Below are 25,688 nucleotides of genomic sequence, written 5' to 3'. Positions count from 1 at the left end.
GTGCCAGTCACTCTGTGCAAGTCACCGACTCTGGATCCAGCAAAAGAGCCCCAGATCATCATGCTTCCTCCTCCATGTTTGACAGTTGGTGTCACAAACAGAGGAACCATCCTTTTGCCCACTCGACGGCATACAAAAACGCTGTGTGATGAACCAAATATTTCAAATTTTGATTCATCGGTCCATAAGACCTTCTTCTAGTTTTCAGTAGTCCACTGGTGGCACTTCATGGCCCAGGCAAGCCTCTTTTTCTTATTTTGCCATCTTAGCAATGGCTTGCTTACTGCCACTCGACCTGTCAAACCTACAGCTCGAAGTATTTTCTTCACAGTTGAAACTGAGACTTCCTTACTTTGACCAGTGTTAAGCTGTGCTTGAAGCTGTGAGCCGACTATCACACAAGCTGTTGACTCTCAGAAACTTGTCTTCTGATTGTGTTGTGGCATTGGGTCTGCCAGACCTCTTCCTGTCAGAGTTTCCTCCAGTTTCCAAGTGCTTTATGATGGTGTAGGAAACTGTACTCACTGACACCTTGGCTTACTTTGCAATTTTTCTGAAGGAAAGACCTACACTTTTAAGGGTTATCATGGTCTGTCTGTCTTTGTTACTTGTCTTTTTCTCACCATTATGACAGCAATACACTACTTCCTGCAGTGCAATATTGTCCAAATAATGCTTCAGAGGGTGTCGCAACACATTCTGTTCCAACACTGCTTTATACAGACAGAGGGTTTGTAACTAATCAACAAAAGTTAGGACACCTGTAGGAATTGCTTGCATCAACTTTCAAGGCTTCATTTATTTTCATTGCTGTAGAACAGCTGCAGTTGCTAACCCATTACTTGTTCCCTGAAAAGGGCCTTTTTTATCAACTCTGAAATTTACATTATTTTTCAGTTTTTGGTAGCTTAAACTTTTTTTTTTAACCTCTGGCAGTTTACTGCTTCTCTTTGTACCATTTCAGGTTATTCACTGGACTTGAACTGCTTAAATTTCAGTAAAAACTGAAAAATGGGGATGTTTTCAAACTTTTGACCAGTAGAGTATACAAAAAAACCACTTTCAAACGAACAAAAACATTCAATCTTTTCAGACAAATATCTCCATCTCAAAGACACATTTCAGAAACTTGAAGAGAAATAAGAAGAAAATTGGATTAGAGGGAGATGTTTGAAATGGTTTTGTCTTAATGACAACTCTTTAAAGATGTTTTAAAGATCAGATAGAGGTTAAACTTATAAGATTTAATATTAGTGTAAGATCCATTTGTGAAGCGATTCATATCTCAAAGGATTCAATTATAAAGGTTGTTAGTAGAATGTTGAAAAATAGCTCCGCAAAGCGGGCGTAACCCCTCAGCCCATGCATTGTAAAAGGAAGCGGTGATATCACGATGATGCAATCAGTTAGAGCACGTTGGACGTCATATCGAAAATCAATCAGACTTCAAGATGGCTACCGTGGCAGCGAGTCAAAATCGCAGCGCGCCCATTTTTGAAAGGAACCTTCCTCTACTCAACTCCAACACACACACTGAAAAAATGCATTTAATCGGACAAGCCAAGCCGTTCTCGATATTGACAAAAAACCAATTTCAAGACGACTGCCATGGCGGCCACACTGAAAATGGCAGCGCGCCCATTTTCGAAAGGAACCTTCCTCTACTCAACCCCAACATACCCTGCAAAAATGGATTTAATCGGACAAGGCGTTCTCCTCAAAATTGACGGAAACCAAAAGTTGACGGACGCCCGAACACCGAAGTATGAACTTTGACCTCTGTGACCTTGAAAAGTAGGTCAAATCAAAAACCTGGGTTATATATCATGTATCCTCATCAGATATACCTGTGATAAAAATTTGGCGATGATCCAGCCATTCGCTCAGGAGAAATAGCCATTTCTAGGTTTTCAGTTTTGGCCCCCTGGTGGCCTCGCCGAGAATCAAATTGCACTCATTATCGAAAGGAACCTTCCTCTACCCAGCCCCAACACACACTGCAAAAATGGATTTAATCGGACAAGGCGTTCTCCTCGAAATCGACGGAAACAAATTTCAAGATGGCTGCCATGGAGGCCACATTGAAAATTGCAGCGCGCCCATTTTCAAAAGGAACCTTCCTCTACCCAGCCACAACACACTGCAAAAATGGATTTAATCGGACAAGGCGTTCTCGAAATTGACGGAAACAAATTTCAAGATGGCTGCCATGGAGGCCACATTGAAAATCGCAGCGTGCCCATTTTCGAAAGGAACCTTCCTCTACTCAACCCCAATATACCCTGCAAAAATGGATTTAATCGGACAAGGCGTTCTTCTCGAAATTGACGGAAACCAAAAGTTGACGGACGCCCGCCGGACAACGCCTGTGACGACAATACCCCTTTTTCAGCCCAATTCGGGCTGAGGGGTAAAAAGCATGAATCATTCAAAAATATACCTTGGAGCCTCCTTTACCTTCTCAAGAGAAGATAATGTTTTTGAAGAAAAATATGAGAATGAATCCACCACACCTTATTACATCAATTGATAGCTTCCTTAAATCTCCTATTTTTGAAGAGCTTATTAGATTTAAACCAGAACAACAAGTAGTGGGGCAGATAACAGCAATTTTTGAGAGTAATCGTGCAAATGATGATACAAGCATCAAATGTGGCACATTTGTTCTCCAGGGGATTCTAATCAAATCTGCCTGATTGGCCATTAGAAAATCCAAATTTTGAAAAATAAAAAAACTTCAAAAAAGTCAATATCATGAATCAATGTTGGATGCTGGCTGAGATTGGTGAATGTTTCAGAAACATCAAAGACGTTCCAAGTCTGCCATGCAGTTTTCTTCCCTTTACCGCAGAAGGCAGACACGACGTCACATCCAGTGAATGCATGGAAGCATGGGATCCCTCGAGCTTTCTCAGGCCCTATTGCAGAAACTACCTCATGGACTGGAATCCATCACGCCTTGGCTCCTTGGCCAAAGGCAATCCACCTGTTCTCAAGACCTAGTTCCTGTAAGGATGGCAGTACAGATATTACTATGACTAGTACGTCCATGTCATTAGCCTTAATGATAATGGACTTGCTGCCATCCGTCGTTGCATCCCTGGCGTGTACAAATATTCCAGTGTCAGCTTCTTCATGACAACATGGAGACACAGCATCCAGTGACTTCCTTGTGTTGCTAATGGCATCTTCTCCTTTTGTGACAATGACTGTGCTTGTCGTCTGTGCTTCACACATCTTTTCCGCAAGGAAGTGAAACAGCTCAGTCTTGTTGCTGTCATCTCGAAGAAAGCTTCTCCAGTTACTTGGGGTCTTACTGGTTCCTGTCACTCTTCTTCTGATTCCTTGCCCCCTTTTCGACCTTGCCTCTGACTTCAGACTTGACTTCTTGTACACATCAAACACTACGTCCACCCTCTCGTACCCGGCACCATAGGATTCCACCTTTGGGATGATGTCTTCTTTAGCATAGTCATCAAATATCTTTGAAGTGCGTGGAGGTAGGGCATTGATAAGTGCTGAGCCATCAATGATGACTGCATCTCCCCTTGGTTCTCTGTCTGGGATGTTCACTTGTGCTTCGAGAATTTCAGACAGCTGTGACTTCAAATTTTTTGACGTTTTTTTTCTTTTTTCAAATTTTGGATTTTCAAATGGCCAATCGGGCAGATTTGATCTGAAAGCCCTGCAGAACAGAAATGCCAAATTTGATGCTTGTATCATAATTTGCACGATTTTTCTACTGTCTACTACACTAAAGGAAGTGGGTTCAACATTGGGAATGTTTCATATGTCGATGTTAATATTCTTAAATCCATTCCGCTGTTTGTTGATTCTTCTTGAATTGATTTACCTAAAGATATAAAGAATAAAAAGGCAATAATTAATATTAAAGATACTGACAATAAATGCTTTCTCTGGAGTATCTTAACACATCTTTATCCACAGGAAAGGGACTGTGAAAGAGTTTCAAAGTATAAGAAATATGAGAATAAATTAGAAAGTGGGGATTTAGGCATCTCTAGAGGAGAACCCATGACCTTAAAAGATATAACAAAGTTTTGAGAATATGAATAACCTATCAATAAATGTTTATGGTTTAATTGATAAAAACCAAAGTCAAAATTCTAAGAGTTGGTCAAATGACCGGCATGTAGATCTCCTTTATTTCACTAATAAAGAAACCTCTCATTATGCTTATATCAAAAACTTTGAGATTGGTAAGTAGTCAAGTTTATAAATCAAAGCATACATCATATCCTTGTAAGATATGTCTCAATATCTTTCAATCTCATCAGACCTAATAAACATTTAAAGTATTGTTCTAATCATAAAACAGCAGTTATTGAGATGCCAGCACCAGGAGAGAAAGTTGTATTTCATGAAACATATGAATAAAAAAAAAATATCCATTTGTAATGTATGCTGATTTTGAGACAATCTTGGAAAAGACTGATGATATTTAAAAAAAATATCAAAAGAATATTTATTGCAGGTTTTGTTATCACATTAAATCATCTGAAGGAAGTAAATATAAATTGGAGTTGCATTAGAGGACCTGATGCTGTTGAATTTGTTGAAAAGGATTGAGGATGATTGTATTAAACTAACTAAAAATATGTCAAGAACAAATAGACCTCTTGACTTATCTCCTAATGAAGAGAAATAATTTGAAGAAGCAAGGATTTGTCATATATATATGCTCAGAAGCTTTTAGTGGGGCAACTTAGCTAAATATAGTATAACAATTGTGCATTTTGAGGAAAGCACCAAATTTGGCACACTAGTAGCCTATCATATTATGAACAGATTTGGATATTGGGCAATCTCAAATTCAGCCGCTGATGGCTGTGGCAGCCATTTTCCACTGCCATCAAAAATTTTGAGATGGCCCAATATCCAAATCTGTTCATAATGATAGGCTACTAGTGTGCCAAATTTGGTGCTTTCCTCACAAAATGCACAATTGTTATGCTAAGTTGCCCCACTATTTGGTAAAAACTGATGAAAGAGTTAGAGATCGTTGTCATATAACAGGGAAATATAGAGGAGCAACTCATCACAATTGTAATCTTAAAATTATAGAATCCCTACATTCATATCTGTATTTCTTCATATTAATTGTCATTATGATAAGCATCTCTTAAAATAAAGAACGAAGTAAGACTCCTGGAAAGATAACAGCAATTCCTAATACAGATCAAAATTACGTCTCATTTACAAAACAGATTTATACTCGTGAAATGGGTGTAAATACAAATATTAGATTTCTTGACTCTTATAAATTTATGGCAAGCTCTCCAAGTTCTTTGATTTCAAAAATCTCCTCTTTTCCTATATTTTCTAGTAAATTTAGGACTGATGCCAACTTGGGTAAAGACATTTCTCTTCTTACTAAAAAGGGAATTTACCCATATGATTATATGGATTCCTTTGAAAGATTTAAAGAAACAAGACTTCTTCCTCAAAAGCATTTTTATAACAAGTTAGGAAGATGTCATATTACGAGTGAAGAATATGAAAGAGCGAAGCAAGTTAGGAAAGAGTTTGAAATAAAGAATATGGGTGAATATCATGACCTTTATTACTAGCTGATGCGTTTGAGACATTTAGAGAAGTTTGTTATAATAAGGATTTCTATGGACTTGATCCTGTCCATTATTATACACCTCCTGGACTAGCCTGGAGTGCTATGTTAAAAATGACTAAACGACCACTTGATCTTCAAAGACCTAAGTGATGTAGATATGCTCTTGATGATTGAGAAGGCTAAAAGGAGGAATTTCACAAGTTTGTTCAAAGAGGTATGCTTAGACAAATAATAAATATCTTCCAGACTTCTCACCTGATAAGCCCATATCTTACTTCATATACTTTGATGCTAATAACTTGTATGGCTGGGCAATGTCTAAATCTCAACCCGATGGCAATTTTAAATGGGTGAAAGAATACGAGTACAAATCTATCTTCGATGATATAATCTCCACAAGTCAAGATTTAGATAAACAGGATTATGGGTATTATTTTGAAGTAGATTTAAACTATCGAAGAAAACTTCATAAACATAAAGACCTTCCTTATGGGGTTGAAAAAGATATCCCCAATCAAGAGTTATTCGGTGGATATCAACAACATTTCTTTAGTTCTTCAAATGAGTTTAAATATATTCCTACAACTAAATTACTCACAACATTGTTTGATAAAGAGAAACATGTTTTCCATCAAAGAAATCTAAAGCAATTTATGGAAGCAGGATTAAAAGTTAAAAAGGTACATAGAGCACCAAAGTTTAGTCAAAGTCATTTGTTAGGTAAATACATTTATTATAATACGAGGATGAGAACAAAGGTTCATAATGATTTTGAGAAGGACTTTTACAAGTTAATGAATAATTCTGTATTTGGTAAAACAATGGAAAATATAAGGAAGAGACAAAATGTAAGACTTACTTCGACTTGGGGGCAGGCAGAGAAGTTGATAAATAAACCAAGCTTTAAAAGAGATGAAATATTTACAGATAATTTTTGTACTGTTAATTTTGAATAAAGATTGATGAACTGATTTATGTGGGAACATCTGTTTTATATCTTTCAAAGTATTTAACACGTGATTACTTTTATTAAAAAAAAATTTAAAAAAAAGATATGGTGAGAATATTGTATTTTTATATATGGATATGGATAGCTTCATGCAAGAGATAACTACAAGTGATGTTTATCAGGATATGAAAGATGAAAATATGTATGATACAAATAATTATGATCCTAATAACCCACTCTTTTCAAATAAGAATAAAAAGGTCATTGGTAAATTTAAAGATGAATTAGGTGAAAAGATACGAAGTGAATTTGTAGGTGTTCGATCAAAGGCATATGCTAATAAATACTTAACAAGAGGGTTAAATGAATTCAAATGTTAAAAGAAACTTCAAGGTCTAAAGAAGAGTGTATTAAAAGAGACCATGAACTTTCAACATTACCGTGAATGTATATGGAAGAGAAAAGATGTTTATAGAGATATTAATTTTATTAGAAATTATAAACATGAAATATTCTCAGAGACTGTTCGTAAGAAAGCTCTAACAGCATTCGATGATTAAAGATATGAGTTATGGAATAAATACATTACCTTATGGGTTTAAAGTATAAGTATTAATAAAAATGGGGTTGGGGGTTTTAACGGTCTTCCGCCGCCTTTTTTTTTTAACTGATGAATAAATTAAGTTATCCCGGAAATAAAACACAAACAAATATTTATAGGATCTCTATTTGACAACTTGGTTAAATAAATGATCATATGAAAGGAAGGTGAAGCCCAGCCCCCAGGGGAGTTGTGTCGAAAGGGAGGTGTTTGATGAAGTAATGTGTTCCAGTTTGAAAAGGACAAATACGAATGAGCGTAAGCGAGCAAATATTGCAACTTTGAGAAATGGGACGCATTACTGCGTCAAACCCTCCCTTTCGACACTACTGTTGCCCTAAACCTTGGTTCACGTGACAAAATGGCGGTATTTTACTTAATTTTAGCCAAAAATCGTTCACTTTGAAAGTAGCTCCAAGTTTGATGGCTTCTCAAATCATCCAATATTGTACGTAGAGTAACCAAAAGATTTCTCATTAAGTGTTTTGAACAATCCAATTTTCATGTTGATATTTACCATTCCTTGGGGTAAAAATCTCAAAATAGACACAAGATCAACTTCCTATGACACTAACTTCAGGAGATATGATAATTTTGACAAAATGTCATAAAAGTGGATATTTAGGGGTTGAGTGTTTTGGGGTTACAATGGGCCCCATCAGCATCATACAGAGCCCTGATGTATCAATATAGTGGCTTCCTTCCTTTTTCTCAGGATATGCACCATCAACTGTGGGACCTCGATGGAACTTTCCTTAAGCCAATTGGCTAAGTTTTGCCACAGAGGAAGATGAGAAGATCACTTCCATTGATCCAAGACCTGAGAATTAGAAAGCCCTTTGTAAATTTCTCAAATCTGCTTCCACAAACAATATACTTCACTATTACAGAGAAACTTTCAACCCTTGATGGTTTCCAGAAACTGAAGCCCTTTTGAAGGAGTACTAGCAGAGTACCTACCTTCTGGCTGGGTCAGGTTTGTGCATCACTTGCTGAAAAAAAAAAAAGAAAAAAAGAGGAGAGTGTGTTTTGCAAGAAGTCTACAGATGTTTGCATGGTGTGTATCCAAAAGGTTTTAGATGGTCTAAAGGTCTAAAGGGTATGCTCCAATAGAAGTTAGGGTCAAAGGGAATGAAAGTGTCCAATCTCTCATGCATGTAAAAAGGGTCTAAAAAAAGTCAGTGGTCTGAAGCTCTAAATGGTCAAGGGTCCAAGTTGTCTTGCATGTCTGCAAGATATAAGGGGTCTAAATGGTGTTAAGTTCCAAGGAGTGTAAAGGAAGTCAAGGGGCTTCAAGGGTGAAGGGGTTTAAAAAGTGTCTTAAAGGTCTTGTGAGGGTATCAGATGTCTTGGGGATTTAAAGGGTCTTAAGGGTATTGGAGGTCTTAACAAGGGTCTAAAGGTTTGAAAGAGTCTTAGGGTCTTTGAGGTGTCAAGGAGTCTAAATGTCTAAAAGGGACTAGAACTGACTGCTATCCATCAGTCTTCTGGCACATCCTTCAATCTGGAGGGAAGCTAAGGTTAAAGCCATACCCAAGCCAGGGAATCTGCTAGATGACCCTACAAGCTACTGACCACTATCATTATTCTGCACATCATGTAAGTTTTTTGAGCTTCTTCTGCTAAGCCATATCTCATCACCAATTGAGGCTTATATCCCAATGGAACAGGCAGGGTTCAGACCAAAGAAAAGCTCTGTGGATCAGGTCCTGGCTTTAACAACATACAATGAGGCTGGATACCAGAGCTCTTTCAAGAGTGGTGTTGCCTTGATAAATCTATCAGCAGCTTATGACAGTTTGGAGACATGGGCTCCTTCTGAAGACAGCAAAGCTCCTTCCCTGCAGTACAACCATGAGAGTACTGGCATCTGTGTTTTGCAACCGTCGTTTGTCTTACTTGGGGATATGACCAGTGCACCAAGAACTCTGAATGATGGTCTCCCCCAAGAATCCGTGTTAGCCTCGATGCTTTGCAACATACTGTATATACAAGTGACCTAACTGTGACTACTTCACAAATGTTTTCTTATGCCGATGACCTCACTCTTGCCTACAAATCATGCAATCTTGATGTGAGCAGAGTTCTTACGAACGACCTCAAGGTTTTGGAAGAATTTTTCACCAAATGAAGACTCCATCCCAATCCATCAAAAGCTGTCACTGCCTTCCATCTGAGCAAATGCCTGAATTATGCCAATTAGATGTCTCCTGTTTTAAGGCGGTCCAGAATGAACCACACCCCAAATAGCTTGGAATCGCAACCCAACATAAAGGGAACATCTAAAAATTGTTTGAGAGAAAAAAAAAAGAAGACTATAGTGACCCTTCATCTTCCGTAAGCTTGCTGGCACGAGCGGGAGAGCTGACACACAGTCTTCACACTTTCTACCATCTCTCTAATGTATCCTACTGAAGAGTACAGTGCACCTGTCGAGGCTGTGAGCAGTCACACTAAGCACCTTGACATCATCCTGAATTCTGCGATGACAATTGTATCTAGCACATTGAAGTCAACCTCTCTCCCTTGGCTCCCTGTGCTGACTAACTTCACACCCCCAAACATTCTCAGGCGAGCACAAACATCCCAACTGTACTTTCAAATACAATCCAATGCTGACCTACCAATCCACAGAGAGCTACGCTACTCAACCCTCCAATAATTTGATTGAAGTCACAGAAGTCTTTTTAGACGAGGGAACCTGCAGTGGCCAATACAAATGATAAGGAATGGTAGCAGGTATGGGAAATTAGACAAATGGTAGTAGTTATCAGTTCAAAATAGCAAGAAAATCCAAGATCCCATGAAGGAGCCCTGAGGCTTTGACATACAGACAACAGTAGAGTGGTCTTAACAGACTGCAAACACTACAGGCAAGGACCGCTCATCACATGTACAAGTGGAAGCAAACTGATAGCCCAGTGTGTACATCTGGCCATCAATATCAGACAGTCCTTTCATGTGTCTTGATCAGACTTGAGAAATGTCATACAGGACTGTATGCAAAAGAGATTCAGCAGGTCCTTTGCAGAACTACACAGGGCTACTGACGCTGCAATGAAATAGCTTCCATTACTACATCTTCAATTATAATTGTCTACACAATCATACGAAAGAAGGTCGTTTTTAATTTCCAATTTAAAATGAATCAACATTGGATGATATTGACTCAATTGATGTTTACATCCACAAGTAAACCAAATTGCATGATCCAAGCTGCGATTTAAACTTTCTTTTGCAGAACTAATGAAATGTCTGACACGGTTTCTTTGGCCGGCCAAGTTCAATTTATATCGATTGCACTTTGTGTTACTCTTACTGTCTTCATTCATTTTCCTCTTAATCCAAGATGTATATTCAGTTGCCAAATATGTATACGAGTCAGAAGTGCTTGCAAAACAGGATGTGCAATGAGAAGATGCTAATGACACCAAGCTGAATTCCTGCAACCTTCAACCGAACGTCAGGCCTGGCCAGACAATTTGCAAAAGACTTGGGCCAAAGACTTTCCTTGGGCAACTGCACAATGTAGAAATAATTGTGGCTGTTAATGTAATTGACTTGATATTTGAATCGCTTCTTGAAGTGAAGTGATTGCCATGCTTTAGACAGCCTTTGCCTTCCTTGATGATGTGCAATCAGCCAACAGTAAGTTGGTGCATCTCAGTAATGACTTGTGCAAAACTACTCTTCTGTGAGTGGATGAGTACTGTATTTAAGTGACTTTATTTTAGGTGCACCAATCTCAGACCATTTTTTAGGAGAAAAAAAAAAGAAAGACAAAAAAACAAACAACAAAAAAAACCTACCATCTCAGATAATCATCCCCCTCCAAAACATCTACCCCCATTAACCACCCGATCTTGTTCCAACCGTGCAACACGTTCTTGAGATGTCCCTTTATTTGGGCAATGTATAGGCAACAGACTGCTGCCTCGATCACTCCCAAAAATAAAAAGTTTCACCCCCAATTTGATTCCAACCTCATTTTGACCCTAGAAAGATAGAAAGGCACAATGGTATATTATCAATTCCTAAAACTTTCAGACATACTTTGTTAAGAAATCACATTAATTCATCAACTGAAGTATGCTAACTCGCATGGAAAGCAAGAAGCCAACATTTCAGGGGTGAACCCCCTTTGTCGGAGCATGAAACGCCAATGATCAATTCAATGCTCGAAGCTTCAGCATCGCCTTACTTCCCAAGGCGGTTAGCATAGTTCGATCGACATTCTGTAGATTTCATCCAAATTCTACCTGTCAGCCGGCACAGAACGACACTAGTCTTCACAAGGCCTGGTTTGCTCTCCTGCTCTGTAAAGTATCATGGCCAACTAGGTGGGCTTTGATACCAGGTATTTCTCCAAAAAAAATAAAATAAATGGAGTTCATAGAATACATTACCCCACACGGTCTTGAGAAACAAGGACGTGTGATTGGCAAATTTGATTGGTCACAACGTAAAATGCTCCAATATTTTGTCCGAGTACTGTGAAACAGAAGGGTTTTGAAAGTGCTAAAAAGGCGATTTGTGTTCTAGTGTTAAAGTATATCTATAATTCAATTTAAATAAAGAGATTTTAAAGGTTGTCAAATAAAATTCTGGAAGTTTATTACCGTTGATGCAGTGGCTTTTACACCACTTCATTTAACACGTTACATTAATTTATTCGTACGTGTTAGTCCTTTACGACGGCCTTAAAAACAGTAGGTTTCCTGTTTAGAATGATTTTAAATTTTGTTTGACTGCCAGACTAAAAAAAAATTCATCACTCCTCTCTGCACATGCAAGATTACGACAAATTCAGAGCCAAAGTACTGCTAAGCTGCAGGCTCGTTTTCCAATTAATGTTAAAAATACAACATTCAATTGAAACAAAGGTGTTCCTCGATCGTAAACTGACATTTGTAGACAGAAGGACAGACACCCAGAAGTGAACCAATTACTTAATCCCATTTTTCGCTTTGCGTGCACAGGGTAAAAATTATCAATTAATGCTGAGCTGCTACAGAAGCAGGGGTGACGTGATCAGGAACTGAGAGTAAAAAAAGAAAAGGCAAAAGCAAGATCACAATTTTTCATAACATCCATAGTAATTTATTCCACTGATCTAAACAAGATTGTTTTGAAGAGAAAAAAAACCCACAATGGACCAGGTTTTTACAACCATGCTGCAACAATGGAAGAGAAAGTGAATTAAAACCAAAACCAGAAGTTTTAGGCCCGTCTCTGCTCCATGATGCAATTAATGAAGCTCCAAATAACAATTTAACATCCACAACATGAAGTATGGTACAGCTTGAGAGGAGTCAGGACTAGCCAGCAAAAAGTAACCAGGATCACAGGATTTGTATGACAATTCCTGGAACCACCAGCCCTATAAGCTTTTCCACTCCTAGCAGTTAAAGAGAAAAAGGGAGGGGTGGAAGGACTTGACCAGTTGAAATCTAAACAGCTTTCCTGATATATTAATCAATTTCAACACAATGGGCAGTTGTATTGAGAAAACTCAACATTTTCAGAAATGAGGGAGGGGGAAGGAGGGAGATGGATGACAAAACTTCCTTAATTTCCACAACGATGCAGAATTCACTGGCCCAGTGATATGCATCAATTTAGAATTTTTTTATTTTTTTTTAACCAGAGTTGACATTCTTCAATGCCCCTGAACTCGCTGCTTCCCCCTTCCCCGTACTCGTCGTGAACTACACACCAACGGGCTTTTGACTAGTTACGATCAGTGTGTGTTTAACACGAAAACAAAGAAATCAATCATTTACAAAATTAAAGCAACCATTTCCCTTGTCACATCATTAGGACAGTGTGAAAGTGGGATATAACCCTCTGACGCAGGGTGTACAATTTCAGTTCCGATAGGATTTATGACATGGAATGAATGGGTGGCCTGCACAGCTCTCTCCACATGGTCCAATTAACACGAGCAATAAAATGTTTATTGTAATACAGTATCAACATGCTCCGACCTCCCACGTGGATACTTTTCCATACTCGAATAAGTCCCTTTATTTCTCGACTTAAGTGTTTACAAGATGACGGCAACAACTCTGTCTGTGGCTCAAACCCTTCACTAGACCATGGGTACACAACTCAAATCAAATGCACAGCTCTCTCCACATGGTCCAATTAACACGAGCAATAAAATGTTTATTGTAATACAGTATTAACATGCTCCGACCTCCCACGTGGATACTTTTCCAGACTCGAATAAGCACCTTTATTTCTCGACTTAACCCAAGCGTTTACAAGTTGCCGGCAACGACTTTCCTTGTGGCCCAAACCCTTTACTAGACCATCGGTACAGAGAATATGGGGGTTGGGTGGGGGTGCAAGGGAAGGTGACAGAGTGCTATTTAAAAGGCAAGAAAGATGGTAAAAAGGAAAAGGCCAGGAACAGAAGATGAAAGCAAAACAGGCATTGAAAATGAGGTATGGTGAGAAAACAAATTCAGATAGGGAGAGAAGATAAATACAGCAGAAAAAAATTAATGTTGAGTTTACACTTTCAAGATTGGTGCAGAAGAGGAAGCAAGGAAATTATAAAGTGTAGCTGGGGAAGGGGGAAGGGGGAAGGAAGAGGAGGACAAAAGATGGCACTGAAAATAGTGATTGATGATAAAGAAAACAGAAAAAGAAAAACAGACAGAGAGAGAGAAAAAGGAAGTCAAGGTGCAAGTTGCAGGACAATGATTTGAAGGACTTCTTGGTAAGGGTGTGGTGCATCAAGCATTGCAAGATAACTGCATCTTCCAGGCAAGGGTTTCATGGAAGTTGAAGGTTAGGAGGAAGGGGAAAAGGCAAGGAAAGCGAGCCGAGGTGAAGAGGTGGGCAAGGGGGGGCAAGTGAGGAGTGAACAAGGTGGGGAAATAGTGTGCAATGGGCACCTACAAGATGAACTTGCCCAAAAAAAACCCAAGGAAAATAGCAGCGATGACAACGATGAGGGAAGGAAAGGAGGCCGTTGGGATCTCCTTCGAAATGATCTGGGTCTTTGTGCCCATCGCCGAGGAGCTGCCAGTCTGGCTAAGCTTATGGGGACGAACACCATCCTCCTCCTGGGAAGCAAACACGATGTACAATGAAAGATTAAGGCAACCAAAGAGTGGTGCATTGTAGACAAATTGTTCAAGGTACAATTTCCATTTGAATACCCAACTCCCCCAAAATCTCCAAATGAGTTATTCAACGAAATGTAGTCAAGATGGAAATACTGGTCTGTCTGACCATAAAACCCATCCAAATCTACACGAATACATGCCTTGCGGGTGCCTACTGAATTGACCAGACCTCAATACCAGCCAACTCACAGAGGTTGGGCTGTTGTTGAAGTAATACCGAGATTTGCCAATAGATGTCATGTGTGGTTTTCGTTGCCCAAAAATTGACGTTTGGAGCAAATAACTCAAAGTTAAGATTAACCACCAAGAAGAATATTGAGATCACAAAATGTTTGGCAGCAGGGTTGAAACTTGATAAAATGAAAGCTGGAATTTTTTATACCCATCTCTCAAACAATGCACTAGAGCAGGCAAAATGTTTGTCTGATCAGGAAACAATACTGTGTTTTGGTTTCCAACAAAATATGCTATTCCCACACTAACAAGTTGTTGACATGTTCTACGAACATCAACTGTGGTTTTACAGCTTCGGTATGCACTCCTGTAAGACGGGAAAACCTGTAATGTACCCTTGGGCAGAATGCACAGCTAAAAGGGGATGCAATGAGGTCATATCTTGTGTATCATTTCATTGACACAGGTTTCATGTGATGTGAAGCATTTGAACCTTTTCTGCAAGGGAAGTGTTGTGGACAGAACCACAACACAATGGTCATTGTCCCATTTTCACTCTGGTATGCCAAGGGTGTTTCAAAACCATTGATATATACTTACCCATTCACAGGAATTAATTTTTGCCATGTGATTGCGAGTTTGGAGCAATTGTAAAGATGAAACGGAAGAAGGAAAAAGTTGAGATGTACAAGAGATGATAGATACCAAATTTGAAATGAAGTATACCATAATATGATCAAAAACTACAAAGATAATCTTATGAAGCAGTTTAACATTATTGTCACGAAAAACAAGGAAAAGTTCAAGGTCAGTGATTACAAGAGGTTCCACTTTTTGGCTGCTCACAAGTATACATACAGTCAATGCATCGATAAACATACCTGTGATGTTTTAAAAATGGAGTTTCCCATTCTGAAAGCAAATGTGAAACCAACATTGCAAACAAAGCCCCTCTCTACACAAGAATGGTCCCCTGTCAAGAAGCCCAAACTGAATGATTGCAAATCATTTTTCAAATACATTGGGAGGTCGGCTATCGAGTACATAAGCAATATACTAGTGAAGCTTGGTGCCGGTGACGATTAGAATTCAGACACAAATCTGTAAACTGCAAGAGAACTGAACTGAAGCCTTAACATTGATTTGACTGATGAAAAAGGCCAAAATATACGATGACAAATCACCTTTGAGCAACATGAAACCGTGTTCGTGAGTTTTTAATTTTGCAGAGCAGGCACAAGACCCATGACAATCTGAACGACGTTAACCATGTGAAATCCCAGCAGACATTTGAATTGAGAGAAAATAACTGGCAGTGTCACCAGAACTGAAGAGAAACAAGCATCAAAAACATATTTGATTACAAACTAAGGTTTAAGAACCTGGTGTAAATCATAAGCCAATGGAACCAATGTACCACTGTATAGAACCAATGGAAAGGCAGATTGTAAATATGACTGGGAAGTATGGCAAAGCACATCAAATCAATAGTTCATTGAATGCAGAGATTAATAAATTGATAGGCTCCTGGAGCATTGGATTTTTATATTCATTCCAATTTACAGCCGTGGCATCACTCTCCATATGCTGGTACCAGCTTTCCATATTTCTTTAGCGGCACAGAGACGGTGCATCAAGCTCTGCTTTAACCAAGCTTCCATGTTTCGGGAAACAGTGAACTTCATCTGCTTTTGAAATTGGCTTCAAATAACAAAGCATATTTTGTTGAATTGTGGATGCTGAAGTACAGTGCTGTGGGTGCGAACTCACAGTTGTATGTGTACAGCATATGCATTCTTTGTGCGCTCTGGTACTGTAATCTCTCAAAGGGCAAATATATTCGCACGTTGGAAATACGCGCTTCTCCATTGTTGCGAGAAATGCACGAAAATTGATGCAGCACAAAAATTTCCACTTCGACAGTATTCCGATGATTAATAAACAGAACCCATTCACAACAGTAAAGAAAACCGTGCCATATTCTCTCAGTTAATGAACAGTTTTATTTTATTGCCATCTCGTGTCATGTCAGTAATGAGACTGCATGTGCAACAGTAACAAAAATCAGGTGAGAAAAGTCGATCAAGTGGAGTCTATTTCAATGACAACTCAACTCCAATATCTTTGGTCTTCCTCAGTTACTTTATTAATGGGTATGCGATAATAATCTTAAAGGATAGTACAGATGACATAGCCATGTAACTCCTGGAAAAATATATCAGATATGGAAATATTCCTCTTATATTGGTGAGGTTTCTTCAGATTGCCCCCCCACTCCCCTCCAAAAAAGTAGCAACAGATTTGGGCTGTTATTGAAGTCAAGCATTCAAATATCAGTCATAAATGCTGAGACACAATATCAAACCATCTCTTTGCTGATGACTCCACCTTCTGTCTTCCCATCTGTCATCCCTCAGATCGGCAAGCAGCAGCCTCTTCACTCGCTGCAGATCTGGATAAAAAGCACAAGCTGCTCCAACATGTGGAACATGTCTTTCAATATTGACAAATCTCACTCTCTCACGATGTCTCTCCAAAAGGACCATCTGGAACCCCCCCCCCCACCACCCTTCCCCATCTACTTTCTCAACAATTCTCTTGAAGAAGTCTTTTCGTTCAAACTTCTGGGCCTCACCATTTGCCATGATCCTTCCTGGGAAAGACATTTCCAAGCTGGCCTCGAAAGCCGACTGGGCATCCTCTGTCGTACAAAGTCCTTCCCTGGCCTACCTGAGCTCCTGACCATGTACAAAGCCTTCATCCGCAGCCTGATGGACAACTGCTCTCCCCTCTGGACTAGTGGTCCTGCCCCTCACCTTTCTCGGTTTCACGCTGTGGAAACCAAGGCATTTCGGATCATTGGTATCTCCCACGATGAGGCTGTCTTTGGGTCTCTCACCGCAGGCAGGTCGGTGGTCTTTGTCTTCTACCGTCCCCTCTCCAGCCTCGCCACCCCCCCTGCTTTGTCTGCGATATATGTTGTTGTTGACGCGTTTTACGAACATGTAGAACTACGAACACCCCACCTTCTAACATCAAGATGTGCTCCAGATTCTGCAACCAGTCCAGACGGCATCAGCCCACGTGTCCTAAAAACCTGCCCTGCTACTCTTGCTCATCCTCTCATTTGCTCAAGGTCATCCGCCATCTGCTTGGAAATCTGCAAACATTACCGCCCTGCATGCAAAAGGTGCAAAAAACAGATCCCTGCAACTACAAACAATCAACCTTCACCAAATCATCAGTAAGGTTATGGAATCCATCATCGCTTCAGATATTAAATCCTTCCTCTTCTCCAATGGTTTGATTTCCGATCATCAATTTTTTTTCAGACCAGGTCACTCCACCCTGGATATGCTGCTTCTACTCTCCCAACAATGGATGGAGATCCTCAATGCCAGACATGAAATCAGAGCCATATCGTGTGCTTTTGACACAGTCTGGCACCCTGCCCTGCTCACCAAACTCTCTTCCTATGGTATCCAAGGACACCTCCACTTATGGTTCGCAGACTTCCTCTCCTGTCGCAACCAACGTGTGGCCCCTAATGGAGTTCCCTCATCCCCTCTTCGTTGTCCAGGCTGGAGTTCCTCAAGGCAGTCTTCTGGGCCCTGTTCTTTTTCTGGTTTTCATAAATGATCTCTCCGACTCTGGAAAATCCTCTTTATCACTTTGCTGATGACTCCACCCTCTGCTGTACCATCTGTCACCACTCAGATCAACAAGCAGCAGCCTATTCATTCTCTGCAGATCTGGATAAAATGACAAGCAGGCCAACACGTGGAGCATGTCCTTCAACCCTGACAAATCTTACACTATCACTATGTCTCTCTGAAAGGACCGCTTGGACCCCCCCCCCCCATCTCCTTTCTCAACAATCCTCTTGAAGTCCTTTCATTCAAGCTTCTGGGTCTCACTGTCTGTCATGTCATTGGTATCGCCCACGACGAGGCTGTCTTTGGGTCTCTCACTCTCTCACCGCAGGTAGGCCAGTAGTCTTTCTGTTTTCTACCATCTCCTTTCCATCCTCACCACCTCCCCCCCACTCTTTCTGATATATGTCCCCCCCCCCCAATATTTCCACCAGCAACCCCCTTCTGGTAAAACTACCAGAATCAAGAATCACTGCTTACCTTCACGCTTTCATTCCTCATTTTTTTCCCACCTTTGGAGAAAACTCCCACTCTTCCCTGTCAAAGTCGTGACGTTGACCTCGACATTGGACGACCTTGAAAGTTTATATCGTTGTGCATGTTTCATCGACCTCTATCCATTCCACTATTGGTTATTTGTCTCCACTCGGCTTGATTGTGGACGGACGGACAGACTTCGAGACTGGGGTTATTAGGTCATCTCTACTGAGATGATAGAGATGACCTAAAAACAAGCAAACAAACATACACACACTGATCAAGCAAGGTCGAGAATCTGGGGAAAGCAATCAATTTCATTCAATTCAACTAACTTTTTGTCCAATTTATTTTAATGTAATATTTTAAATATTTAAATTAAATTTTATTACATATAAATTGAATTACCTTTTAATCAATTCAAATAATAAAAATTTGCATTTTACATGTCACCAGTTGTTGCTTCTTTTTGGCAGGATGAGAGGACAATTTGCCATAGATTTATCAATGAGCTGATAAGACGGACTTGATGATATGAAACTGTGGATTGTCAACTATGAGTGACTTTCCAATAATAATTTATTATAATAAAATTTAAATTTGCCAATGCCTGTGCGATTGTATCTATGGACTGTGCAATTGCTCAATTTATGTGCGATTGTATCTGTATCTATGGGTCATATTTAAATGTTTCCCCAAAGAACTCCAATGGAAAATAAGCTGATGCAATCAGCTTTTTTGGGCTATCCTTGGTCAAAAATAAATAAATAAAACAAAATAAAAATCGTTTAGCTTTTATTATACGTATTTAAATTTATTTTGCTTTAAATATTTTGTATTTTTCTGTCATACCCTCTGTACTCCATAATCACACATATATAATCCGTTACCATGTACAATTCATACAATACATTTTTTTCAGATAAAATTATCAAGAAAATACCAATTTATATGTATAACCCACACCCTGATGATCAACTCCAGCAAAAATGAACTTCATCGAATGAATGGAAATTTAGTTAACTTAAAAGCAGTGTTTTGCCAATATATGCAGAGAGCCATTTTAGATGGTGTTTAATTGAACATAACAGATGACTTCAACCTTGTATGAAACACAATATGATTAATGACGTGGCATGTTTAATGTTCCTAGCAACGATAACCGAGTGATATGTGATGTCTATCAGATCAGCAAAGTAAGAGCTCGTGAGTAACTCTGAAGTCATCAGTAAGTCGTGAGCTTACGGTAATTCTAAAGCAGTCTTGTGCTGCAATGCACATGTTAAACCCTCAGCATTTTTGCCACTATGGCAGTGTATATCTTTTAAAGTTTTGATAAAAGGTTTTAAAAGCAAACCAATGTATTATTACCAAGCAATTATAATTCTTCTATCAAAATTTTTATTCCAAACAAAAATAAAATAAAAAAAAAGATACGTTCAATGTTGCACAATATATCCACCATTTAAAATGCAACCATATTGTTGCATTTTAAAGATAGCAGCACCCAGTAACAAATGTTGATCTTATGTCAGTGCGAGAAACCTGGAGAAATCGAGCTTTCACTTTAGTTCTTGTGGATAGTACACAAGATCTTGTGGATCACCCCAAATGGTGATCAGATATTTCTGGGAATTAAGTGTGGCTTATACATGGGTGATTGCAGTATTTCTTCATGTTGGGGTTACTGAAGAAGAAGAAAAAATATTAAAAAGTCAAAATCAATGAAAAACTTTGTGGAGTCAGTAGCTCTGTGGCCTCGATCGAGGTCAATTTTAGGCAATGCTCAAAAATGTTATTTTTTTAATACGGCACCTTTACCAATAACATAGATTAGTTAGTACTGTATATTTTGTAAACCCTCATCAGTAACGGTCACCTTCACTTTTTACCCTTTCTTGCATCAGCTTTTGGTGAAGAAAAAAAAAGTGCCCTCAATTAACTTGTGAGCCCTACAATCAATAAGAAGAAAAACAACAACTAATTAAATAGCTAAAGAACCAAGCTGCATACAGACATGTTTGATGTTTGCTTTTGAATCTCTCAATCAAAGAGCAGAGGTCTTAACTTGCAAAACTTCAACCCTGCTTACCAACACAAGGCATTCCGATACAAATCAAATCATATAATTTATGACACCATCCACGTTTACCCAAGCTCCAACAATCGTATGGTGTACTTTCAAATCACCCCAGATCCCATGCTCACCCCAAGCCGTCGGTTTTCCTCCCGGAGTTTCTGCATTTCGGCATGCAGTTTCTTGTTCTCCTCAAGCAGTTTGCGTGCTTCATTATCATCAAGCGCAGCACTAAGGGGTTTCCCGACGTTCAGCACACCGTCTGCCTTGGCAGCGGTTAACCCACCTGCCACCATTGCTTTCACTTCACCTTCAACCTGTATACCAAGAGTGCATGTTAATAAAATCAAATTATAATTTCAGTTTTGATCAAAGGGCCTTCAAGCCTAAGAAAATGATGTTCGTGACACACCTCGATTTGATATTTAAAGACATTGATTGCTAAAAAGTTTTGCTATTTTACAAATTTTGATAATTAAAATGAAAATAGCACCCTATATTGTGTAATCATGGAGAAGTCCATATAATTAGATGGGGAATTACTTCTCATCTGAGGTTGCAGATCTTACATCTTATCTCTGGTTGCAGACCATAGCTGTTTAAAGTCTTCTGCATCAATTTAGAAGCAATCACCAATTATCCTAAAAAGGTGGTTTCTCATCAACATTGCTGAAGAGCAACTTGGCAAGGATAGTCTTCCCCTTTCCTATAAACACACTCACGGAGGCACACTTAGAATCAGTCAGGGAGTGCACACCAATCAGCGTGCTTGCTTTTTCCTCACCAAAGGCATGGCTCATCTCCGATATGTCCATTGTTCTCAATGTATTACCCTTGCCGGTGTGAAAAAAACAGAATACCTGCCCTGATAGTCGAGTCAAAATAAAAGTGCCAAAAAAACGTCTGCTTTTGAACTTTTGATGATTACACTGAGTAGTTGAGGAAACCAGGGAAGAGGTAGGAACAATGGAGCAGCAGGTGTGTATCAGGTTCCTGATGACACTTCAATTCTGGTACAGGTTGGCTATTAAGCTCACCCTCAAAAGAAGACAACACATCGCATTCCTCTCCTCAAGTGATTATATATCCCTCTATACCCTTCAACATATTAGGTGACACTTGCTTCTATGTATTGGACATGAACTCCACCAAATTTTCTTTATTGTTATTTCAAAAGAAAAAAATATTACACCAATTGTGACTATCTTGTACCCACACCTTGTTTTTTGTATCCCATGTCAAGGCTCGTGTAAGAGCTAATACACAGAAACGTATAACAAGGCAGGAGACAAGAGGGGTGGGAGAGGGAAGCACAAAACAGTGGGAAACAAAGACAATAAGAGATCTGTGAAAGGGAGAGGGATGGGGGTGGGGTACACGGGGTAAAGAAGATGGTACTACAGGGACTTCATGCTACGACTGTCATCAACTATCTAGTTTGAGTGAACTGGGATATTTTCCATTGGTAGCACCCCAGAGATAGATACCAAATAATGCAGTGGTGTCAATTTGGAATCATTGTACAGGAAGCCACTTTCACTTCTTATGGAAGGTGTAGAGGTCCAAGGCAGTAAAACAGAATGCCCTTCATGTCTGCATTCCTCACTTTACTGAGAACGATTCATGGAGCCAAAAGGTCACGAAATGCCCACAAACTCATGCGCTTCCCCCTTACTGTGATGGGGGATAAGTCTTTACCCTGGTTGGTAAATGTAAGCAACTTCTTTTTCAACATGTCAAAGAAGTCTGTCTGGTCAGCTTGTAACCTCCCCCTTGCGCAATTCAAGGCAAGCCGCATCTCCAATCTGCCAATCCTTCAGGGCAGCACAAACTTTGTCCGATGCAATAGTACCAAATGAGATGCGCAACATGTCCTTTCCTTCATTTTCAAAAGGATTAACTTAATCATGTTACCAATGGTATCATTAACCCTGTGTGGCACTGTTGAGTACAGGATGTATCCAGATTTTTGCACAATCTTCCTCATTCAGGTATTTTACCAACCAATTCTCAATATTTGTTTGTGTAACCAATGCCATTGCTGACCTGCTCCTTTCTTTATAGTAAAGCCTGTCAGGCCTCCCTTTGACTTGGAATTGTGGTTACAAGTTCGTTCTATTGGCTGATCACAGGACAACTGGGCAAAACCATACTTGTCTAACAGTTAAACAGCCAAGCCACCCATTATGAACTGAAAACATGCATCTCTCTGGGTGCGTTGTTTGCAATGCACACATTTACAGACAGTTGGCAGATCCGTACCTTGCATAGTTTACCCTCTCTTAGGCACACACCGAAGACAGTATGATTCTTATGCCTAACATGCAGTTTCTAGTCCCATTCTCGGCTTGTTTGGATGACCAAAAGGAACACATGGACCATGACAACCAGGAACACAAGCATACGATCTCCAAAAAGCAAAGATTTTGCTCTCATTACCTTTACTGACATATTCCTGGGATTACTTCTCAACAAGGGCATATTCTTCACTTCAGAGCTTATTGAAGTCATCACAAAGACCAAAAAAAATTGCATCTTTTGCAGTACGACATTTGTCGACTTTGCTGCATCGATGGAAGAAACTGCTAAGACGTGTGGAGGAAAAGACCAGATGAAATGACAGGCAATCTGATCATTATCAAATGGTCACTTTTGTGATCACAACCTTTCAACCATGATTAGATCACGCCTGGTGGACATGCCATTGGAGATTCAAAGTATTTTGTTTGGAAAAACTGGGGGAAGCCTGTAATTCAATGCAGCTATCATAAAACAGTCCATGGCAACCAGCAGCGCAACGCCACAGCCACTACTCACGGCTGTTCTGCCTCCAGTAACTCACACCTTCCCTTGCGGCTCTGAACCGGTGTTAAAGGCCCAGTCACACCTTGACGTTTTAGCCAGCTTATGCCGATTTTTGGAAAATTTGTCTAAAAACGCTGGTACACGTCGAACACGTTATGGGTAAGTTTTGATAACATTGAGAGCACGCTGAAAAACACTGCCATACATCGTTGTACGCTGGCTTTAAACATTGTACTTTTCGGTTGTCCTCAAATTTTCCATGCTTGAAATTTTAAGACTGATGCCAGCGTATGACTCACATTCCGCATAACGCTGGCCATAAGTTGTAGGCACGTCACGCGATCGTTGACACACGTTACTTGTAAGTTACTCATAAGTCGAAACACGTCGAGGTAATGTTTAGCGTACCCGAAACTTATTTCTAACGTATGAGTAACGTGTTGTACTCACGTTACGCGATCGGTGACACACATTACTTGTAAGGTGCTTATAAGTCGAAACACATCAAGGTAATGGTTAGCGTCAGTGTTCTAGACTTCCTGGTTTTATTTTACTTTATTTTTTTCTTCCTTCCTTCGGTATGATGGTGATTTTGACACTTCGATTTCTGGTGCGGTTATAATATAATATAATTAATAGGCTGCCGCTCAAAGATTTAAATCATAACCGCACTGTACACTGAACACCGTCATACCGAAGAAAAAAAAAAAAACCGTAAGTCTGGAACACCAATGCTAACCATTACCTTGACGCGTTTCGACGTACGAGCACCTTTCAAGTAACGTGTGTCGATGTGTGTCAACGATCGCATATCGTGCGTACATCTTATTCCCATCGCATGCCGAGCGTGTGTCATACGGCAAGTAAGTCGTAAAATTTTCAACATGTTTAAAATTACAAGACGTACTCCATTTAATACGACGTATGCTAGCGTACTTTAGCGTTCTATTCACGCATACCAAACTTACCCATACCGTATTCGACGTGCGCCAGCGTTTTAGACACATTTTTCAGAGGTCGGCATACGCTGGCAAGATCGCCAAGGTGTGACTGCGATGTTGACACTTCCATTTCTGCGGCGGTAATGATGTGAATCGTTGTGCGGCAGCCTTTTCATAGCCTACGCCACGTCATCGTCGGCGATGCGTGCAGCGCGCTATGCCGAAGTTAGACTATCGTTGGGCATAGGTTGTGAAGGCCGACAACAGGTTCAGCATTCGTTGGTACAAGTTATCTATAACACAACGAAACGTTCTGTGTCCGTTACTAATACGTTATGCATAAGACCAAGTCGTTATGAATACGTCCGAATCTTGAAAAAAACATCAAAAGTTCAACGTAAGCCAGCGTTTTACATACATTTTAATACGTTGCCATTGTTGGCTAAAACGTCAAGGTGTGACTGGGCCTTAAGCACCAAACTTGACAACTGCGACCTCACAACCACGGTGTTCAGGCCTTGCAATTTGGAGCGGTGAGATCACGATAGATTCAACACAATGGTCTTCAAATAAATTGATTGGAAATACATGAATTACCAAATGATTGAAAAGGACTGAATTAAGACGAAGACAGATTCACTTATATATTTAAAAACAAATAAACAAACAAACAAACAAATAAATAAATAAATAAAGCAAAAAAATTGTGACAGTCGCTCTTCCGGTTGCCGGGTACGAGTCCGACAAGTGGTATCAACATGACCACGATGGTCGATCGCTTTGGGGGTCTTCCTTCGGACCATATGTTTCAAAGCCACAATATCGTGAGAATTGGAAGTCCGAATCCAGAGTGCGACACCAATGACTGGTTGCACATCCTATACAAATGAGGCCGAGTAAGCCTGACGTGCGACACAATCCGAGTGTACAGTGTTTACTCACCGTAGCTAATTATCCCTCAACAGGTCTTCCTTAACCCTTTGTTAGTCTGCTGTGTCATTCAAACGTGGTTAGTCTGGTGGGGTGTATACACACCCCAATGTGAAAATGCATATAATGTTACTATTTCTTAAAAATGTAAAATAAATGCAGGGTGCTAAAACACCCCATGGGACTAACGAAGGGTTAATCACCTCAGGAGAACTACCAGAATTTACCGAGATCAGGTATATTTATAAAGGGAAACAATGGGTACGGGCAGGTATTACAAGAATAAATTGGAGAGTTCGTAGAACACGATACCCCACGCAGTGTTAAGTATATAGTCCTTCAATTAAAAAAA

The 25,688-nt window shown here is 39.7% G+C and overlaps 1 protein-coding gene across 1 annotated transcript in view; it reads right to left on the bottom strand.

Moving 5' to 3' along the window:
- Positions 1 to 12,217: 12,217 nt before the first annotated feature.
- LOC147022074 (vesicle-associated membrane protein-associated protein B-like) overlaps positions 12,218 to 25,688 on the bottom strand; it is a 43,621-nt gene continuing 30,150 nt past the window's right edge. Inside the window, exons 5-6 of the mRNA XM_085892651.1 lie at positions 20,792 to 20,977; positions 12,218 to 14,216 (exon numbers count right to left, since the gene is read on the bottom strand). Of these exons, the coding sequence (XP_085748777.1) occupies positions 14,046 to 14,216; positions 20,792 to 20,977 (357 nt within the window). The 3' untranslated portion in view covers positions 12,218 to 14,045. The remainder of the gene's footprint in view (positions 14,217 to 20,791; positions 20,978 to 25,688) is intronic.

This window comes from Eptatretus burgeri, chromosome 8 (genome assembly GCF_056783735.1).
Source record: "Eptatretus burgeri isolate ZD-2024b chromosome 8, Ebu_testis_v1, whole genome shotgun sequence".
NCBI classification, from domain to species: domain Eukaryota; kingdom Metazoa; phylum Chordata; class Myxini; order Myxiniformes; family Myxinidae; genus Eptatretus; species Eptatretus burgeri.
Note: the sequence above shows the minus strand (reverse complement) of the source record. Positions and strands in the feature narration are given on the sequence as shown.